The 22131-nt window shown below is 41.1% G+C and overlaps 1 protein-coding gene across 3 annotated transcripts in view; it reads right to left on the minus strand.

Moving 5' to 3' along the window:
* Positions 1–22131, minus strand: part of ADCY8 (adenylate cyclase 8) — a 228962-nt gene that overhangs the window by 29581 nt on the left and 177250 nt on the right. For all 3 annotated transcript variants that reach the window (XM_082434066.1, XM_082434065.1, XM_082434064.1), the window contains 2 exons: positions 16010–16182; positions 8071–8149 (listed from right to left, as the gene is read on the minus strand). In XM_082434066.1, the coding sequence (XP_082290192.1) occupies positions 8071–8149; positions 16010–16182 (252 nt within the window). The remainder of the gene's footprint in view (positions 1–8070; positions 8150–16009; positions 16183–22131) is intronic.

Genomic DNA, 22131 nt, shown 5'->3' on the forward strand with positions numbered 1-22131 from the left:
TAGAGTCTGAGCTCAGTCGAGGCAATAAGGAAGAAATGCATGAGCTAATAATGGAAGGATAGTGGATCTAGTTGTGAGACCAATATGGCCTAGAGTCCTGGTACCACATTCAAGCACTGTAACCTGGCCTAGTACCTACGTCTCTGTTTCCTCATCTCTAAAATTGGGATGAACACTCATGACCAGGCAAGCTTGGAATAGGAATTATTTAGGAAGTTATAGGTAGAGCATGTGACTCGTAGGAGGTATTTAATACCCATTAGTTCCCTCTTGTCCTAGCATCCCTTTTCATTGGAAAGTGGAGAGCTTCCTTTCTAAAGAATTTCACAAACTGTATGTACCACAGCTTTGGGAAATGCCATTATTTCAAAGACTTTAACTATTAAAATGAACAATATGCTGCACCATTAAACACATGGTTAGATGCCCTGAATTCAAGGGCTTAAAAAAATTCAACTAGTTCTTTTCTTTCTCTTACATGCAAATCTCAGTGGATGGCAAAAGTATGAGAAAACAGAGGTGCAAGGTTATTCATTCAGCAGAATTTGTAATAGCAAAAGCTGGAAACAATCCAAGTGTACATTCTATTGGTTGAATAAGCTATTCTATACAGCTATAAAAAGAAACAAAGAATATTTCTCTGTACGTACTTTGATGGGCTGGCCTCTGAGGTGGAGAAATGCATGTAGAGTTTGCCATTATTGATCTAAGGAAAGGATATATCTACATCTCTCTCTCCATATATATTTCTTTATTTATTTATTAAAAAATTGAGGTGTAAAAAACCCATAAAAAATCATTACTGATGAGATGAGGAAGGGAAGCTTGGGGAGGGGAAATAGGGATAGAATTTAAACTTTTTAAATGATATCTTGTTTTATAAACCTGACTTTTGAATCATGGAAATATTTTACTTAATTATAAAACTAAATGGATTTTTTAAAAGCTCTGTGAAAACAAACAAACAAACAAATGAAGCTACAGGTACAACCACACAGAGAGGAACTATTCCAAATGCCTTCTAACACAATAATTTGATGGCACATTCATAGAGAGAAATACTCTGAGGCTAGAAAGAGTGCAACAAGAATCTTAAAAGCGTTTATAACAATCACCTTGTAGGTGGTGGTGTTTGTAGTATTATTGTTAGGTTATGGTATCTGAATTGTAGGATAAAGCAAATGAATAACTGTGTTGGTGTCACTGAGAACTCGAATTTTTGGGAAGGGAAAAAGGAGATGCAGATATAAGATTGATGAGGGTAAGTCCAAAGTCTATTGTCCTATGAAAATTGGGAAGTATCACTATGAACTTATGATCTATATGCATTTCCTGGCTCTGCCTACTGAAATCAAGGTCTAGAAACAATGAAAACCTAGTAGCAATGAACAATCTCAGTGTCCAGACTGTGGTTTCAAAATATCAATTCCTACAAAAGGGACCCTGTACTCTTTGCAGAAAAAGCTGAAATTTAGGGAGGAAAATGTACAAGTCTGGAACAGTTTTTGGTACCAGAAAGCAAGCAGACTACCAGAGACTGGGGTTATGTTGAAAGGAGTAGACCACCCCACTGTCAAAGATATGACAAGTTGGGCTTCCCTGGTGGCGCAGTGGTTGAGAGTCTGCCTGCCAATGCAGGGGACACGGGTTCGAGCCCTGATCTGGGAAGGTCCCACATGCCGCAGAGCAACTAAGCCTGTGCACCACAACTACTGAGCCTTCGCGTCTGGAGCCTGTGCCCCGCAACAAGAGAGGCCGCGATAGTGAGAGGCCCACGCACCACGATGAAGAGTGGCCCCCGCTTGCCACAACTGGAGAAAGCCCTCGCACAGAAACGAAGACCCAACACAGCCATAAAATTAAAAATAAATAAATTTAAATTAAAAAAAAAGATATGACAAGTTGAAATTTAATAAGAATAATAATTGCAATGGATTGAAATGAAAGAAATATGTTAAAATGCAAAAGCTCATAGTGACACTTAAAAAACAAAACCTCATTGATTGCATCTTGATGAGGCTCAGGAACTAGCTTATTGGGAAACTTGGAAAAAATTTATAGGTAAATTAAGCATTTACCCTGCCTTTGCTTTATGAACTGTACTTAAAGGTTCTCTTTAAAAATGTATTCCAGCTAGCAAATTATGAAATATTGATAGAATTGGAATATCACTACCTAGAATATTAATGAATGTAGGTTATTATCGTCAATAGCTGCTAATATCACAAAAGGGAGATAAGCAGACATTATATGCCTCTTAATAGTAGTTCACGAAATTAACCAATTAAATCTTTTTGCAGAAAAAAATTGAACTTGAATCTCACCAAGTTTCTAGATATAACTACCAATATAGGAAAAACAAAGGACAGAGAAATGTGGTAAATACCCCTATAAAGGGTGCAATCAACAAACTCTAGACTGAGAGACATTCTACAGGTCAGTGGCTCTCACAAAATATTGCAAAAAAAAAAAAAAAAGGAGGGTGGTCCTATAGATTAAAAAAGAAATAAGAGACATATCAACCAATGGCGATATATGGACTTAAGTTGGATCCCAACTGAAACAAACTTAAAAAAATATAAACTAATTAGGAAATTGAAACATTGCCTAAAGTCTTGAACATATGAAAGTATTACTGTTTTATTTTTTAAAGTGTGTTAATAGTATTGTGATTAGGCTGAAATTCTCTTTTAGATGCATGTTGAATTATTTACAGATGAAATGATAGGACATTTGGAATTTGCTGCAAAATAATTGGCAAGGAGCAGTGAGCAAAATAAATAGGGACGTAGATGAAAAAAGACTGCACGTGAGTTGGTGACTGTCGAAGCTGTGAGTTCATTATACTATTTTACATACTTTCGTATATGTTTAAAATTTTGCAGAAGAATAAATTTTTAAAAACGTAAGTGGTGGCTGCAGGTTGTATAAAAAGAATGCTAGTCCTATTTTACCATGTTGCGGTGTGACTGTGGGAAATTCGTTCACCTTCTTGTATTTTGATTCCCCTTCTAAAAAATGAGGATAATTGCCTTCATCTCGTTTAACGCGAGACATGGATTATCATACGATCTATCGTATGGACCAAATGACATCATGTATGCAAAAGAATTCGGAAATGTCTAAAATGTAGATTGATCAAGTATTACTATGACTTTAAGGTGTCTGTGGATGAAATCTGATTGAAACTATGCTTTCATTTTTTTTCCCCTCCAGACTCAAGAGCGTCGAGTTTTGATTTGTAGGACAGGATTTTATCCACAATTTTTTCCATATGAAATGTTTCATTTCCACCCTTAAAAAATGCAGTATTGGTTAAAGCAAGAGGTAATTTTTAAAATTTCTTTCCTTTTGAAATACTCTCATCCGATTGAATTTAAATCAGAACTATGAGTAGGGAAATCTGGAGTTCAGAAGTTGACTTAAGCAAGAATTTTCCAGTTGCAAGACAAGAACATACTTTACATTTTGACTGCAGGTCACTGCATCTAAGGCATGTTCATAAAGAGATATTTTAGTCCAAGTACAGTCCTATCTCTTCACAAAGCCAGTCTCGTGAAGGCATGCATCACATATTTTTCAGACGTCCATGGAAGGAAAGTATTCCGTTTCAGTTTACTAAGTACCTACTATGTGCTAGGGGCTGGGCATATGGAGATAAGCAAAACAGTCTCTTTGTCAGCTGAGTGGTCATAGGAGAGCACAAAAAAGAAAGAGATCATTTCAACACCGTGTGGTCAGAGCAGACATGAAGAGAAAAGCAAAGCAAAACGAAGGCATGGACACTGAGTTTTTAAAAGTGAACATTCTTCAGCATTTGCTCAAGAAATGTCAATTGATTTGGAAGTGCACTCTCCTAATTTTTGCCAAACCATTTAGGAACTGGCTACATGAAAAGAGTACCAAGGGAGCTAATACACATTGTTCATATGTTTTGTGCCAGGCTCTGATCACAGAAAGATAACTAACACTGGCCAAGTTCTTGCCTTGGACCAGGCACTGTTCTGAGCACTTCGTAAGCACTGAAGGTCATTTACTCACACAACAGCTCAACAAGGTAGGTACTTTATTATACCCATTTCACAGCTGAGGAAATGGAGGCATAGTAAGGTGAAGTCAGGTGCCCAAGGACTCACAAATAGAGGCTGGGATTTGAACTCAGGGCATTTTGACTCCAAGCTGTGGCTCTTAACCCCTATAATCTATGTCTATGACCTCATTCAACCATTCTCCAACTCTCAATAGATAACTATTAGACTTTTCACTTTGCAGGTAAAGAAATGGCAGGTCTGGGCTGTTGAGCATCTCAAGGTCACCGATTCTCCCAGCAGCATTGCTGGGATGCAAACTTAAGAATTTCATGCCAAGGCTTGGGTCTTTCTTTCTAAGCTGCACAATTCCAGTGCCTGTCTTTATCAGACCTAGAAGTAAGTGACTGGAGACCTGACCTCATTAATCTCTGTCTCCGTGCACAGGTGTGACTTCCTCTGCTCTAAATGGACATGCTGAGGCAAAGCCCAAATCTCAGGGCTGCACGTGAATCAGGCACGAGGTAGGAGGCACCTGACCGTCTGCTCTCTTCTGTCCAACGTTCGGGATGTTCACCTGCCTCGGAGGAAGAGGTGTTTGGCATATCGCTCCCCGTATGTGCAGGATGAGCTTTCCCAGTTACACAGTTACATAACCGCCTCTGTCACTCTGGAGATGTAAAATTACACATGCTCCCACTGGGCTGCTGCTGCGTACCAGGCATCAATGGGGATTATTCAGCCTTTAACAAAAATAGAGGGCCTCTGAGTCACAAGGGAAAACGGTGGAAGCTGGTAGCAAACCCAGGAGTAGACAGACTTGATCCGGATGAACAGGACTCTGATGGATGTTATGAAATGACACTCGAAGTGATGCGCTCCTGCAGAAAGCATCCTCTAACAGACAGGCAGCGGCGCACGGTGGAAAGTGAACGGACCTAGAAGTTCAAGCATTTGGATTCCTGTTTCTGTCTGGTCCTCCTTATTGTCTTTGTGACCTCAAGTGACTCGAGTCTCTGCTCCTGCCTTGGGACCAAATGGATAATAATACTTTCTCTGTGTGTTGTGTTCTCTTCTTTGTTGTGTTGTTGTTGTCATTGTTTGTTTGTTTGGGTTTTTTTTTTGGCTGTGCTGCACGGCTTGTGGGATTTTAGTTCCCCGACCAGGAATCGAACCTGGGCCCTCAGCAGTGAAAACACAGAGTCCTAACCACTGGATCCCCAGGGAATTCCCTGTTTGTCTCAGACTCTTGCTTTCAGAGTAAAATATTAATAGCTCACAATTTTTGAGCACTTATTCTACATGCAGACCTCTGGGAGAGGTATATGATAATCATATTCTCATGTAATTCTATATAACAAAATTATAAAACCTGTTATTATCATATCCATTTTATAGGTGAGAAAACTGAGACAAAAAATTAAGTAAATTACTGAAGGTCATGTATTTACTGAGTGGCGGAGTTGGGGTCTTACCTACCCCCCTCCAAAGCTTACATCTGTAACTGCTACAGTTATGGGATGTAGTTACATAATTTCAAAACCTTTTGAAAGTTAAAAAGAAAAAAGAGATCAGGTATCACTTGAGCACTCAGGCCCTCACTGTTCACTTACATATTCTTACTTTATACACATCTTCATGTGATGAGGTTATCTGCTTTCCCAGGACAAATGGAGAATAGAATAAACTGAATCAGAATGGTGGAAAGGTTTTGAGGAAGGGAGCACTGAGAGGGGACAAAGTAATTCCTTAAGGTGACAGAGAAGATAGAAACATCCTTCTTATTATGGAACGAAGAGCCCTACTCTGAACTTGCTCTCTCTTAGCTATCTCTGAGAATTTCTCACTTGTCAGTTTAAAACCTGTGTGATGGAGTGTACGTATGTTTTTCTCTAGGATTGCCTTGTCTGATTCTGTCTTCACGGCCCTCAAATGGGTTGTCATTTGCATGTCAGACTAAGGAGTCCTCTCCTGTAACTAGAATCCATCAAGATGTGGAGGGCATGACCCCAGCTCTCATAGAAAACCAGAAAGACCTAAATATAGGAATTCTGTAAATGGCCAGACTTTGACATTTGGCTTAGTGTTTCACCATAAATTCAGCTAAAATTGAAAAGCAAGGGAAGGTCATATTGCAGGATTGAATGCCCTTGGCATTGTGAAGATATGCAGACAATTCTTTCTGTCTTTCCCCAATCTAGAAAGTGGAAAGGTGGGGTTTGGAGACAGATCTGGGTCTGAATTCTAGTCCTCTCACTTACTAGCTGAGTAGCCTGACTTTCTTCATCTGTAACACAGGATCCATAATAACGACCATTAGGGTTGTTGAGATGATGCAATGAGGTAACACAGGTGAAGTGCCAGGCACATAGTAGGAGCTTGATACATATTAACTCTTGCCCCCTTTTCTTCGATTGCCAAGTTTTATTTACTCTTTTTCCCCCTTGACTACATTTTACCACCCTGCTTTATTACAAATAACTTACGTATGTATCTCTAGCTTCTAGGTTTTTAGCTGTTTCATCCCTGGTTTCTCAGGATGCGTTACCTCCCTGTCTCCATGGTGATTTCTCAGTGGTATGTTTCTATTTCTGCTCTGGCTGATAGTCTTCCTGTTTTGTTTTTTTCCTTTCCTGGTTACTTTGTCGAAGCAGGCACAAAGAGAGATGGGCTGGGATCCAGAGCACAGCAGTGAAGCAGACAGGGCCTGGCTCTACCAGAAAGTGAGAATCTCCCCCGGTGAGGAACGTTACTGAATTCATGGTCTGAGTCTGCATGGAGAAATCGTACCGGCCGTGGAGAGCAGGTGACACCTCTTGGGTGAAGCCTGTTATAATGCTCCCATGCAGAATAATTTCCTGCTTCTTTGACTCCTGAAGTCCTTGAACAAGTCTGGTCCACACATAGCACATCCCCCATTGCATTATTTAGGGTCCGCTCTCCTCCAAGAGACGGGAGCCCTTGGGGCCAGGGATGGGATTTTGCACAGTGCTATCCATGGTGCCCACCCTAGATCCTGGCAGATGGGGAAGTGGCATCAATACGGTAGGCACTTTATCTACTCAGGACAAATCAGTGATGAAGCGCTTCCTCTATTTCTGTAAGACAGTGCTCAAAATGCTGCATACAGTCATCTCAAATGATGCTTCAAAACAGCCCTAGTCAGGTGTTACTATCTTATTTTAGAGAGGAGGAAACAGAGGCTCAGGGGGATAAGTTACTTGCCCAAGGCCACAAATTTCTGGGAGGCAGGGCAGGATTGGAACCTTGGCCTGGATGATCCTCAAACCTGATGGGGAGTTTGGGATTGACATGTACACACTGCTATATTTAAAGCAGATAACCAACAAGGACCTACAGTATAGCACAGGGAACTCTGCTCAGTACTCTGGAATAACCTAAATGGGAAAAGAATTTGAGAAAGAAGAGATACATGTGTATGTGTAACTGAATCACTTTGCTGTACACCTGAAACTAACACAACATTGTTAATCAACTATACTTCAGTATAAAATAAAAATTAAAACAAAAAAACCCCAAACCTGAATGTTTACCTAGTTTACACAACTCCTATAGTAATAGAACTGGGAGGGGTCCCAGTTTGCCTCAGGCAGAAACTGAAAGCTCTTTTTTTTTTTTTAACAATAGTTTTATTGAAAGAGATATACCTAAAGGGAATGAAAACCATATTGCTCTCCAAATCATCTCCATCTTAGTTTTTTATTAAGTGGTGCGTACTAGGAATTGATTCTTTAAGAATCACAGCTTGCTGGGAGTTCCCTGGAGGTTCAGTGGTTAGGACTTGGCGTCTTCACTGCCGGGGCCCGGGTTCAACCCCTGGTCAGGACACTAAGATCCTGCAAGCCACGCAGTGAGGCCAAAGGAAAAAAAACAAAAAAAAAGAAGAAAAAAAAAATCACCACTTGCTGCAAGCAACTAGAAGTCCTTTATTGCAGAGATGACTGGCTGCCTCTCAGGTGAATTTTACGGCAATGGGAAATGCCAGGTAATCAACGGCAGTTAGAGGAAAATGTCAGATTACCTGCTGTCCATGGTAGAAGACAGCGAGGAGGAACATGGCCATCAGCAGCAGTGACGCCTCCTTGGTCCCCAGGAAATCTCTGTTGGAAGAAGAAATGCAAATGGTGGCATGGTTATTGACAACCATGGAGGGACTTCAAGGAGGCCCATTAGGAAACTGAGGTTCAGACCGGAGTGGGAAAAAAAGAAAGAAGCAGTTGTTTTTTGAGCTCCCACTATATGATAGGGGCTTCTCTGTAAGGCTTTCATACAGGCTAATTCAGAACTCAGTTGATCCCCAAGGGTATGAGGTCACATAGGTCATACCTGCTGGGAGACTCTAGAATCCAGCATCTAGACAATGAACTTACATTAATAATGATGTCTTCTATTTGCAAAACACTTTTTCTAGATTTCAAAGAGCTCTTATACTTTCTTGTCACAAAAATCCATGTGAAGACAAACATCCCCTCTTTTTCTTTAGATGTTATCCTATTTAAGAGGCAGGCAAGGTACTTGCTATGTGGCAGCCCCTGTTCTAAGGGCTATAAGAATCACACTTAGGTTTTTATATAAATTCCTATTTCAATTTTGGGCACTGTTGTTACCCTCTTTGATCTCTTTTCTACATGGCTGCTAGAATATCTTTTATCACTAAAGCCAGATCACATTACTCTTTTGTTTCATAGCTTCTCAACCACAAGCATACATATACTCAGAACTCACTCAGAGGTGACTTAACTCTGATGTGGTTAAGGACACAATGGGGCCATCACGGATGAGATGCAGTGCTCAGAGAGAGTAGAATGGGCATTAATATGGCTGCACCCAGGCAATCTCCAGCTTTCCCTTTTCTATTCTCACTGGAGACTAGCATTAGTAGCATGGGGCTTAGGGAAATGGGCACATGATCCCAGCTGCCAAGGCCAGCTTCTCACCTAGCTTTATGCTAAAAGACCCTCCCAGCTTACACAGGGCCAGCCCCAGTCCAGCTCTCCAGGTAGAAGAGGGACTTAGGAATGGAAATGTGCTTACTCTTGGGGAGGTATTGTGCACACGGGGACCCAGGGGACCAAGGAACTCTGTGGGCTGAAACAAGATTCAGATTTGTGAATTCCTAGCTCCATCTGCTTTTCCTTGGAGATCAGATGCTAATAAAAGATAAAACTCACTATTATATTTCTTTTCTGTAGCACCAGTGAAGCACATAATTATTGAGCATCTACTGTGTACCAGGCACATGCTAGGATACAGAACTGAAGAAGGCACATCGTCTTTGCCCTCAAAACAGTTCAGAAAAGGAAAGAACCAAACAGACGGATAATTTCATAACATGATACACTGCCCAGTAAGGATACACTCTTGTTACCATGGGAATATATGGGAAGAGAAAGTAACCCAGGCTGGATATTCAGGGAAGACTCAAGAGCTGAATATTAAAGGTCAATAAGACTTTGGGAGGAAAAGGTGGGATGCATTCTATAGGTATGAGACATATATCTTGCTTAGCTAGCTGGTTAACAAGCCTCTAGTGTAGGGAGGATAAGTAAATATCATATACCAAGTGAGGCCACACGCAGACTCAGATCTATTAGGGCTTTCTGCCACCAGTGCTGAAGTGAAGAGTGAGCCATGTATTGTCAATCCAGAATTTTAGGGACTAGGATTCATTCATTCATTCATTCATTCATTCAGTCACAGTCACCACAGTGCTTGTTTTGGGGAATAGGCACATTCCAGTACCACCCTTTCCTTCATGTCAATTAATTCTCTGGCCCCTGAAGTTTGTGGACTCCTGAAAAAATAATAAAAGTCATGAGTTTTGTAGTCATGCAGACCCAGCTTCCAATCTCAGGTGTGCTGCTGACCAGTGGTTTGACCTTGGACAAGCCACTTAATATCTCTGAGCCTCAGTTTGTTGCCCTGTGAAAGACTCTAACTGCCTTTACCTCCCTAATTGTGAGAATTAATTGACCAAATCTTGGTAACGTGTTTGGCATGGTGTGTGGCCCATGTCTCCCTCTCTTTACCCCCTAAAGCTCCCAGCACATCATCTTGCCCCTGGTGGTGGCATTTAACAAAATCACTCCTTCACACGGCTTAGTTTGAATGGGAGATGTCCTATGCTTAGCTCCTCTTGAATGAACTCCTGCTCTGACCCGCACTTCTGATATCCTTTTCTTTGTGATGCAGAAGACTTTTTAAAGCTCAGCAATTTATCACTTAAAACACACTTTCAAGAGAAAACATAAACACCTCTTGAATCATTTTGAAAGCAGTGGTTGACTAAAAATAGAGAGATGGCTAGATCAAATTCGGAAGAGAAGTAAAGGAAAATTATGACTGGTCTTTGAATCTTCAGGATGTATTTCAGATGGAAAAAAATATGACCTGAGTAGAGACTACAAAATATGCACAGTAAGTCAGCCTGGCCAAAGAACATCCAGAAAGAACTGTGATTTGAATTTAGAAGGGATTTTTTCTTTTTTTCTTTTTGTAGCTTCTATGACTATTTGAAGAAATTCCAAAGAGAGCCAAATGGCTGAAATCTGTACAATATCTGCTAGATATTGGGTGGCAGAGACATAAAACCCAGGACATTTTGAACTAATTTATTTGTATTAACAAAATTACTAAATTAATACTATCCTCTCCCTATGCTCATAGAAAAGGACATATTAAGTGAAAACACATGTAGAATAATGTGATTCTCAAGGATACCACAATCTTTAGAGATCATCTTATCTGATGTCTTATAAAAATTCATATTTAATTTGAGTGTTAATCATTAGAGAAGTACTTATTCTAGTTGTAGTGGATTTGGAAGCTAATACAAATTCACAAATAAAAAAATAAAAATAAAAATTATCCTTTAGCCTACCACCCAGAGAAAACAATGGTTAATATTTTGGAATCACCTCAGTGTCATTTCCTTTTCCTTTATGCAAAAATATATTTATGTTTACAAATTTAGGACTGTATCGTTCATACTGTTTTGTAACCTACTTTTTTTGCACTTAGTATTATGAAAATAATTACGTGTAATTAAATACTTTATAATGTGAATTTAATGGATTCATCCAATTCCATATTATGTGTACCATACATAATATAATAGTCCTTGCAAGCCTTTTCATTTATTGGTTGAAAACCGAGGCCCAGAGAGAAGAAGGCACTTGCTTGAGGTCACACAGCTGATTTGTGTCCCAGCCAGGATGAGAATTCACATCTCAGGCACCAAGTTCGGAGCGTTAGCCACTGAGCATCTGAAGCCAAATTTTAAAGTAGCTATTAGCTCCCATTTCCCCTCATGAAACCCAAAATAAACCAGCCAGTTTGAATTTATCTTTTATTCTGTTGCCATACTAATGACTGCATTTGCTTAGCGCTGATTCTGTCATACCTCTAATAACACTTTGCATACATTGCCTGCTTTAATTGTCATAGCAACACTTAAAATATTATTATCCCTATTCCAGTAAAGCAGAAACTGAGACTCAGATGTTAAACGATACACTCCACCCCACAGATCTAGTGAATGGTGAAGGCCGGCTGTCATTCCAGATCTCAGCGATGCTTCTTCTGTAGCTATCGTGCCCTCCCACGTGCGTGTACTTCTAAATACTTGCCTCTAAGCTCCCTATAGCGTCTTATTCATCTGCGAATCTGCAGGGCCTACCAAAGCCCACAACAAAGGTATGACACTTAAGTCCGAAAGCAAATCGTGCTTACAGGATGGGGAACACAAAGTTTACGGGTAACGGTGAGCAAAAATCATAGGGTTGTAGATAGATGACACTTAGCTTACCGTGAACTAATGGTGTAATATGATTCTAAATGAAATAATATTTCTATCAGTCACTCATTCATCTCATATTTCATTCAACAAACATTGAATTGGACACCTGCTGCCAGATACTCCACTAGGTGCCAAAAATATGAACACGAGTAATGGCCCTTGCCCTCAAAACTCCTATTCAAATGGAAGAGGAAGACATGGCAATTAATGATTGGAAGAGACAGAGATAAGTGCAATGATAAAAAATTATGTGCACAGATTAGACAATGAGGAATGATCAGAGTGGGCTTCCCTGAGGGGGGAGGGCCTTGAGTATGATGGGTTGGTGGGGGAGGTGTGTGCAGGATCTGGTAACCGGCACGTGGTTTCCTGTGGTTAGAATAGGGGCTATAAATGGTGACCTGCGGAGCTTCAGGAGATAAGGTTGGAGGAGTCGATGGGACTCCAGGGAGAGCTTGGACGTTCTTGACCAGCAGGTTGAACTTCTTGTTCCTTAGAGGCAATAGGGACACCCTTCAGGATTTTAAGAAGGATAATGTGTTGACCACGTGGCTTGACGGCTTTGAGGAGGGTGGATTGAGAGTGCAGGCCGGGGGATCAGGTAGGGTACAGCAGTCCAGAGATGGTAGTAGGGATATTTCTAGAACAGCAGTATTTGTGGTATAGAAGGGGTCATGTCTGATAATAATCGTTAGTATTCATCAAGCGCTTATGCTATGCCAGACCTTGTGCTAAGTTTCCATGATCACATTTGACGTCTTATGTATTCCTACAACATAGGAACTATTATCATCCCCACTTTACAGATGAGAAAAACAGGGCTTACAGAGGTCGTCACTTTTAATTAATTGGCTCAAGATCACACAGCTGGTTGATGGTGGAGATGGCATTTGAGTACAGGTGGCTTAGCTCCTAAACTTGTACTCACAAATGTCATGATGTAGTCTTCCCTGTAAGGGACGCTGAGAAGGATGAATCTTTAGGGACTGATAAGAAATCGGGTGCCTCCCCTGTTTTGGGCTCAGTCATCCACGGAGACGGGCTTGTCAGGGAGGGGCCGCATGAGACGATAGACAGTCTGAGTATTTGGGATCATCTCCGTGTGGATGCGGCCAGGCTGCCCTGAGCAAGGTTCCCTGTACTTTCCCGGGCGCCTGACCCTCAGGAACAACCAGCAGAAATGCCCTGAAGCAACGTGAGCTCCTACAGGGTTGGTTAAATTCCAACAGCATGAGCAGACCGTGACTGCCAAATGGACCCCCAGTTTGACTTCTGACCCGTTGACTTATAACGCAGCTGAGAGGGAAGGCTGAACGAGCTCTTCCGTTCCTTATTCATTTAATTCTGTTGATAGCAGAGTGTGAGTGAATACAAGACTAACCGATAACTGACCTTGAGTCAGGAAGAAGCTGAGAAAAGCACCTGAATGTCAGCAGCAATGAATTTGGGCTTATGCTTTACTCTTATAATCCTGCTTAACAATTTAACTACCAGTTTTTCCTTAAGACCTCAAAACAGAATTCAGAACTAAACCTTTCTCCTAAAAATGAAGGAGGGGATAGGAATGAACAGACACTGATCACATACTATGTGCCAGGCACATCAGAGCCTCACGCAGTCCCGTACCAGAGTGTAGTTACTACACTTCACTGATGGGTAAAGTGAGGTCCAGAGTTGGGAAGAGACTTTCCAATGCAACAGATTCTGGATCTGAAGCCAAAGCCCTGGCTTGTTCCATTAATGCTGTGTTTTCCTCTGAATGAATAGATTTTAGACGGTTTAATTTTTATTTCTACTACAAACGTGGCCTATTTGGTTCATACATCTCTTGGCTGCCTTTTGTGCTGGCTTCTGCTTGGCCATGGGACATCTCTTGGCACTATTTTACCTAATTTGAAACTGTTTTGACTTTCTTTGAACCCTGGGCATATGGTGAGAGATTCTTCATCTTGATTTAAGAGAGATGTACGCATTATTTACAAACATGGACTTTGGAGCCAGAAAGACCTGAGTTTGAATCTGGATCTGTTACCTACTGGCCATGTGCACCCGGGTAATTGTTGAACCTCTCTGAGCCTGTGTTCCTCAGATGGTTGCCGTGAGGGTTAAATAGGGTAGCGGATATAAACTGGATGATGCAGATGCTTAACAGACACAAATTAGTACCTAGAATTTATAAAGAACCTTTACAAATCTAGTAAGAAAAAGGCAAACCACCTAATAAAAAACCAGGCAAAAGACATGACCTGGAAGTTTACCGAAAATGGTCAATAAACAACAACAAAAAAGATGCACAAATTTACTCAAGATCAAGGAACTACTATCGAAAATAATGAGAAAAAATTCTCACTCAGGAATTCAATAAGAATTACAAGGACCGCTGCCTGTAAGAGAGAAATTGTTCCAATCTTGTTGGAGCCATTTGGCAATATTTTAAAACGTGGAAAATGCAGATACCCTATACTCCAGCTAGTGTGCTTTTAGATCTAAACCCCAGGAGACATTTTCAATGATGATCACTGAAGTACTGATAACCTTTTAATAGGTCAAAGGATAAACATATTTTGGGGGAAAGTGGGGGGTGGGTGGTGGTGGTGGGATAAATTGGGAGATTGGGATTGACATGTATACACTGATGTGTATAAAATAGATAACTAATAAGGACCTGCTGTATAAAACAATAAAATAAAATAAAATTCAAAAAAAAATGAATCAGATCTGTAGATATGAAGCTGGATGGATCTAAAAAATACAATATTGCATGGCAACACAAGAATTTTGTAAATAATTTATAATACAGACAAAACTAAATATATATAATATATAAAATATATAAAACACATGGATGGGAAGCATATATATTAAGTGCATTAGAAGTTGACTCTTGGGAGGAGGATAAAAGAATAATGCTGGGAAAGGGAACTTCAACAATACCTGAAATAACCTTATCCTTTTAAAAATGCAGAAAGAAACATGACTAACTGCTAGCATTGTTTATTTCCAGGGGTTGGTTCATAGATGTTCACATTATTAGTATCAGGCACATTTTCTGAGGCTTCTTGAACTATCTTAGCTTTTTTTTTTTCATTTTCATTTTCATTTTTTAATTTTTAAAAAACTTTTGGCTGCACCGAGTGGCACGTGGGATCTTAGTTCCCTGACCAGAGATGGTACCTGCACCCCCTGCAGTGGAAGCACAGAGTCTTAACCACTAGACCTCCAGGGAAGTCCCTTCTTGAACTAACTTGACCTCATCTTTCTCTCAGCCTGTTGGCCACTTGTTCTGGTCTCAGTGAGACCAATGGGCTTCCCACCCTCGAGGCCAATCAGCAACATGCTCAGTGTCTGGCTCTTTCCATCACTTCTGGCTCCCATGAAGCTCCATAAGGCAGTTGTGGGATCTGGTTTCCCCAAGGGCTGTGGAAATGGCCAAGTGATGTCACCAGCAAGTACATCCAGAGATGGGAGAAAGAGGAGGGCAGGAGCCAGTAGATCCCTCTCCCCTCCTCTGTTTGTGACACTTCCCGACCTCATCACCTACCCAGAGATGCTTCAATTGGCCAAATGAATGCATCTTCCAAGGCACCAGCTTCGCAATTCTTGGGGCCAGCACAGCATGGCATTTGCTTGTATTTGCTTTCCATCCTTTTCTTCTTCACATCTCTTTTCCCTCACTTTTGCTGCCCTGGGTTTGCATTAGCACTTCATGCTTGCCTCACGCTCTGTTCTCTAAGGAATCTAGGCTAAGTTTTTCTTTGGTATTTTTCTATATTTCAAAAATAACAAAATGCAAGGAGTATAGTAAATGCTCAATGCACAATGTCTGCTATTACTAATAGTGCTACAGCAAAATTATAATCAGACCCTTCAAATCTTAGAGCTATTAAAGTTGAAGGAGTCATCAACTATTAGATTTGGGGAGACCTGAGCTATGGTTTAGTCCAAACTTTAATTCATTAATTAATCTGTAATGAATATACAGGATAAAATGGAAAACTAGGAATTTTGCCTAAACTGGTAATCCAGAGAGTGTACACAACAAGAAATATGTTGATATTCCTTAAGTCCCCAAATTTTGATAACTCTACCTCGATCGTTTTCCCAATGGTTCCACTTCCCACTGAAAGTTGAGCACTTTTTGAACACAGTGATGGGCACTTACTCTCCACTGTGATTCAGTTTGTCATAGCGCAGAAAGAGTCCTGCATAGATGGTCTCGGTCAGCAGGGCATAGATGGCAATCATAATCAGCAGCACAGCCAGCTTCAGGACAGAGTTAAGTCGGAGGAAAACCGCACAGGTCACCATGGCCAACACCCCCGTGAAGACGAAGTACTGAAAACAGAGAAGGTAGGCGGTCAGATTCAACAGGAATGTGGGAGGCTCATTCTCCTAGTCATGGATTCCAGTGGGTCTCTTTATACAGATGTTTGCTGAGCATCTCCATCTGGAGGTCTCAGGCCATCCTCAAATTCAACAGGTCCCAAGTTGAACTCATCGCTTCCTTACCACCGCCCAAACCTCTGTTCCCTATTCTTGGGGGAACCATTTGCACCATTCCTCAAGCCAGAAACCTTGGTCTCTCATCTTTGTTGCCTTTCTTTTCCCCCACCTTCCACAGCCAGGTCATCCTAAGTCTGTAGATTCTACTTCCTTAATAGGTTGCACATCCATCCACTTTGCTCCTTCTACCCTGTTTCTGTTTCAGCTCTCACCTACAGTTTGCAACAGTTTTCTGGCAGCTCTGTCAGCTTCTAGCTCCCAATCCCTACTGAATACACACTATTATTCTCCATCCAGTGTTTCCACAACACAGATCTGATCATGTCACTCCTTAACTTGAAGTCTTTTCATTGCTCTCCATTCCCACAAATTATATTCTCCTTCCTGCATGGCAGAACTCTCAAGACCATCATATATCAGATTTCCTTTCACTTTCCAAATCCCAACATATGCTCCAGCCTCACTATCTATTGGCTCTCCCCCATAGGTCTTTCCCTGCTCTCCCGTGCCTCAGTGCTTTGCATCTCCAGTGCCCTGTTTCTCAGGTTTCATCCATGTGACTAAGCCTTACTTCTCTCACAAGCATTAGCTCAGGTGTCCTCTCCTCTGAGAAGCCTTCATGCATGTCTCCAGGTGCTTCTGGATACAGCCTCATTCCTCCATAGAATCCTTCACAGCCCAGCATAATATCTGCCAGTCTGTATATTTTTTGGGGGGCCACCCTGCACGGCATGTGGAACTTGCCCGACCAGGGATCGAACCCATCCCCTGTGTGGTGGAAGTGCAGAGTCAACCACTGGACCACGGGGGAAGTCCTGCCACTCCTTATTAGAAGTAGCTGCTCAATAGGCCAGTTGGGAACCACTCAAGGGCTATAGTATTGGAGTGGCCCCCAGGTGTCAATCTGCCCAGCTAGATTTCAGCCTTCTGTAGGAAGTGTCTCAACCCATTTCCCCTATAGAAGTATCCCATGTATCATTCTGGATGGTAGGTTTGGATTCTGAGTGTCCAGTAGGAAAAAAAGAATAAAACTTGCATTATCCAAGGCCCACTTGCTGGCGGTACTTCGATTTTTATACACACAGTCTTCTCTTCTAATTTTCAAAGTAACTGGTCAAGATGGGAATCATACTTTCCATTTTACAGGTGAAGAAACTGAGGCTCATACAGCTTAAGTAAATTGTTCAAGTTCTCATAACTAGAAAGTGGCACCTAGGATATCTGGATACAACCTGTGCATGTAAATGTAACTCTAGTAGGCATACTGGGCTTAATAATTTCTAAAACCCATTCCAGCCTTGTCATGCATGGTTCTTTCCAACAACTGGTTGTCTTCCCTCTCCTATTACACTAAGAGACAATTTCTGTATGGGCAGAGGCATAAGAATTTCTGGAAATCCCAGAGCAACTAATGAAGGCATGACTGCTGACTTTTTAAGTCAAGCTGACTCACTCAGGTCTACTTTCAACAAACAGTGATATCAACAAATGTGGACAGCACCCTGAATAAGATCCCCCCTGAGGGCAAAGGACCAGTGCCTTTATGGTGCACGGGGTGGGCTCAGAAATGAATAAGGCACTGCCCTGCCCTTAAGGGGCCCAGTGTCTGGGGAGTCCTTTACTTTTGTCTCTTCCTTTCCTAATAAATCCAATTATGTCCTTCTCTCCAATAGGATGATAAGCTTTCTTCAACTCTCCTTTAAGATCTTCCCTTGGCAAGATTTTTAGGTTAACTCATCTTGATGCCTCTGTGAAGGAAGCTGTGAGTGAAATGAGAAGGCAATAATAAGTTCATTGCTCAGAGTTTATTTTCTCCATCCAGAGAAACTCCCAAGATCTTCCATTTTAACAAATGGAGGAAAGAGGAATAGATCTGAGGGGTCCTGTTTCATTGTTACCTGCATCACAACAAATGGTCATGCATGGCTTTGTCAATGCAGATTATGAATCACTTATTAGGTCAAAAGTCATTGAAATGATTGTGCTCTTGAGCAAAAACTTATGAGGGCACAACAGTGAAATTTAAAAAATGTAACCAGCATTTATTGCATGCATGTCATAATCACAGCATGGTGCTAGGCACTGGGAATTCAAAGAGATGGCCCAGGTCTAAAGGAATTCATGGTCTAAAATGTGAAAGAGACAAAAATGCCAACGGTAGCATCCCGTGGAAAATGATCTTTCAGGAATGTGATCCAATGTGATGGGAATACAGAGGCAGAAGGAGTACATTCTGTCTGGAGGAAGCAAGTTTGGAGAAGGCTTTATAAGAGAGCTGAGTTTGAACAAGATCTCAAGGATGGATTGGATTTTACATGACAGAAAATGGAACAGGAAGAACATTCTGGAAGGACAGAATGGAGGGAACTAAAAGATATAAAGGAACAAAGCTATAGGAGAATGAATTCCTTGGGTACATTAGAGAATCATACAATTGATCGTAAGTAGAACTAGTAACATAGGCAGGCAGGTTTCAAATGTGCTGCCCTCCTTTCTCTACCAAGACTTCTGAAAGTGTAACAGCTAAATACAGTCACACGTTTGCACAATCGTTGAGCGGATCTTTCTCTTTTTGTGGCCTCAACCAATTGTGTTAGCGTGCTCTTGCCAATCCATTGAAAGGAATCACCCCACTCACTGCCTTGCATGGTTTAGGCAACTTTCTACTTTAAAGCATAAAGCGGAACCTTCCCGTGATGCTGTAAACCACAAGACATCAAAGGAATGAGGCCCCTAGAAAAATAACATTAGGAGCTTCTCATCTGTTTCTTTTGTGCCTTGAATGAATAGTGGGGGTGGGACCAGGAAATGGGAGAAGAACAGAAGTGTTATGACTTTGTGAAAGCTTTGTGAAAACCCTTCTCTTTCAGCTGGGTCTGGACCCATCAATTGCATGCTTCCTATCACTTGGGAGGGTGCTGGATTCAACGCAATTCCCAAGTTTCTGTTAAACAACAAATAGTTTCTGTGTTCTTTTAAGTTACTCCAGGAACTTAGAAGGTCCACAGCTCCTAGAGTGTCCCCTGAATGGACCCTAGGTATAGGGGTTCATAGGTGTGATAAGGCAGCAACAGGAGGCAAAGCCACATTGCAAAAACTCTTGCATGTTTCACTGAGAAGTGTGTACTTTATTCCACAAGGAGCCATGAATGGGTTTCATGTGTGTAGTGGATTCATTAGCTCAGTGCTTTAGAAATAGGTTGTGGAAGGGAAGAGTACAAGATGGATTGTAATTAAAGGAGAAAAGCTGAAGATTTAAGGACAAGGTAGGAGATCTACCCAGTAGACTTAGAGGTCTTGGCTTAGACCTAAGAGATAAAAGGTGATGTGGAGGTGAGGAAAAGAGAAGAGTCAGAAGTGGTGCTAAGATTCCCAGCTTGGATTAACCTACTAAGAAAAAAAACAACAGAAAAAGGATGGGGGAAAGGGAACAGGTTCAGTTTTAGGCCCCTCAAGCTTCAGGTACCAAAGGGATGATTCAGTAAGGACTCTTGAGAGCATCTACAAACACGAGGATGCAGTTCAGAAGACATTTGGGGTCTCGAGACACACATTGTTCAGTTGAACTCACAGGTGTGGAAGACACCACCCAAGAAGAATATAAAGAATAAAGACAGAAGAGAGATTAAAACTTAGAGACTATCATGTTTGAGAGGCTGTGGAAGAAGAGAAGTAAGGACATCGATTAGGGATTGTTGGGGGCATGAGGAGGGGAATTAGGAGATAGTAGTGAAAAAACATATAGTCCAAAGAATAAAAATCTCCACAGACAAAGGTTTTGAGAGGAGCATTTAAACGGTAACAGAGAAAATATTTTCAAAATAATTTACAACTGGAAAGAAGGACACAGAATTTTATATATACTATAATTACAACAACGCAAAATATGTACACAGATATGACACAGCATTCAAGTGAATTACTGCTCTCTGTAATGTCCTTTAATCTGACTGTAACACACCGTATCAAATATATTCAAATGTATTCCCTGTATTTCCAAGGACTCTGTATCCCATTTAGTAATGGGGTTCTCTGCTTCTTCCTAGATCTCTTAATGATGAAAAATAATAATGCCAGGATTTATATGAGAAATGTTAGATACTGGGCAAAGTTTCCAGCAATCTTTTAAGAAAAGGAACAGATAAGCTATGTATTCTGAGGGAAGAAGAGACCCAATATTGACACTTCTTTTTTTTTGATCAGAAAAATAAAAAGATTGGATGCTGTAATGGGTGTCAGCACTTTGGTGCCCTAGTTAGGAAGAAAAGGTGCCCAAATTAGGAAAAAGATACTATGTATAAATAGACAACTGACCGGAACATAACTGTATAGCACAGGGAGCTCTACTTAATGCTCTGTGGTGTCCTAAATGGGAGGGAAATCCAAAAGGGAGGGGATATATGTACATGTGTGGCTGATTTATTTTGCTGTGCAGTAGAAGCTAACACAACATTGTAAAGCAACTGTACTCCAACAAAAAGTAATTTTAAAAAAAGATAGGGGTAGGGGATTAAGAGGTACAAACTACTATGTATAAACTAAATAAGCTACAAGGGTATATTGTACAGCACAGAGAATATAGCCGATATTTTATAATAATGTTAATTGGATTAGATTTTGAATCACTATGTTGTATACCTGAAACTAATATAATATTGTAAATCAACTGTACCTCAATAAGAAAAAGAGGTCACAGGCATTTTGGTGACTAGGTTGAAATGTAGGTAGGAGAAGATGGACTGACATCTTCAATGCAGATGTTATGTGGCTAGAGGTTCTTATATTAGATGAACTCTAGGTAAGATGGGGGATCAACTGGCAGTGAGGATGTCTAGGCATCAGGGGTAAGTTAGTGGAAGACAGATGCAATAATAACTAAGCATTTTGTGGGGCATGTGTTCTGTGCAAGATACTCTATGAATGACTTTATTATGCTTCACCTTATTTAATTCTTAAAATGACCCAAGGACAGGTGTTATTCTTATGCCCATTTTACAGAAGACGGAAGTACTGTAACACTTCCCTGCTTCTTAATACTCAAGGTTTTCTTCTCTCAGATGATATATTGAGTTGGGAAATTACAAATTAAGAATTTCTTCTAAGTCTGTACTGAAGAAAATTGGAGTCCCATGTCTTGACAAAGTGCTAAGGGGAGCAATAGTCTGTTTGCTTGAAGTGAGCATTTAACAAACTAAACCACGCATTCGGTTTTCTACATTCGGTGGATTGAGGACCTGCCGGGCAGCAAGCATTGTTCCCAGCTGGAAGGCACCATCCTAATGTCAGGACATTGTCATAATGCATCGTAAATTACCTTAGCTCTATGTGCACATTTTCCTCTTAGAGGAGAAGGAGGAAGAAGAATTTTACACAATATCTCAAAGAAGGCCTTGAGCATCTGCCCACACGTGTACTATATACCGGAGTGTCTGTACCCATTTGGTTGCCACCAAAGTCCCGTGGCATTATGAACTCACAGAACAAGAAGGAAAGGGAGCAGATAATTTTTGGGAGTCACTGTCATTCAAAGAAAAGATTCCAACTTCCTGAGCCACACAAAATCTAACTCTTTGCGATTGCAAGTCTGGGTACAAGCAGAACGGTGAAGGGCACATGGGCCAGCGACAGGGCTTCTCTGCCTCTCCCTGAGCTCTGACCCCTCTCATGGCCCAGGACTGAGGCTGGCACGAACCTGGGGCCACCCCGGGTGCTGGGTGGAGATAACTGATCTGACCCTCCAAGCTGTTTCCTGGTTGTGTTAGGCAGGGGAAAGGGAATTTT

This window comes from Balaenoptera physalus (assembly GCF_965194825.1).
Source record: "Balaenoptera physalus genome assembly, chromosome: 17".
In the NCBI taxonomy this organism is placed as follows: Eukaryota; Metazoa; Chordata; class Mammalia; order Artiodactyla; family Balaenopteridae; genus Balaenoptera; species Balaenoptera physalus.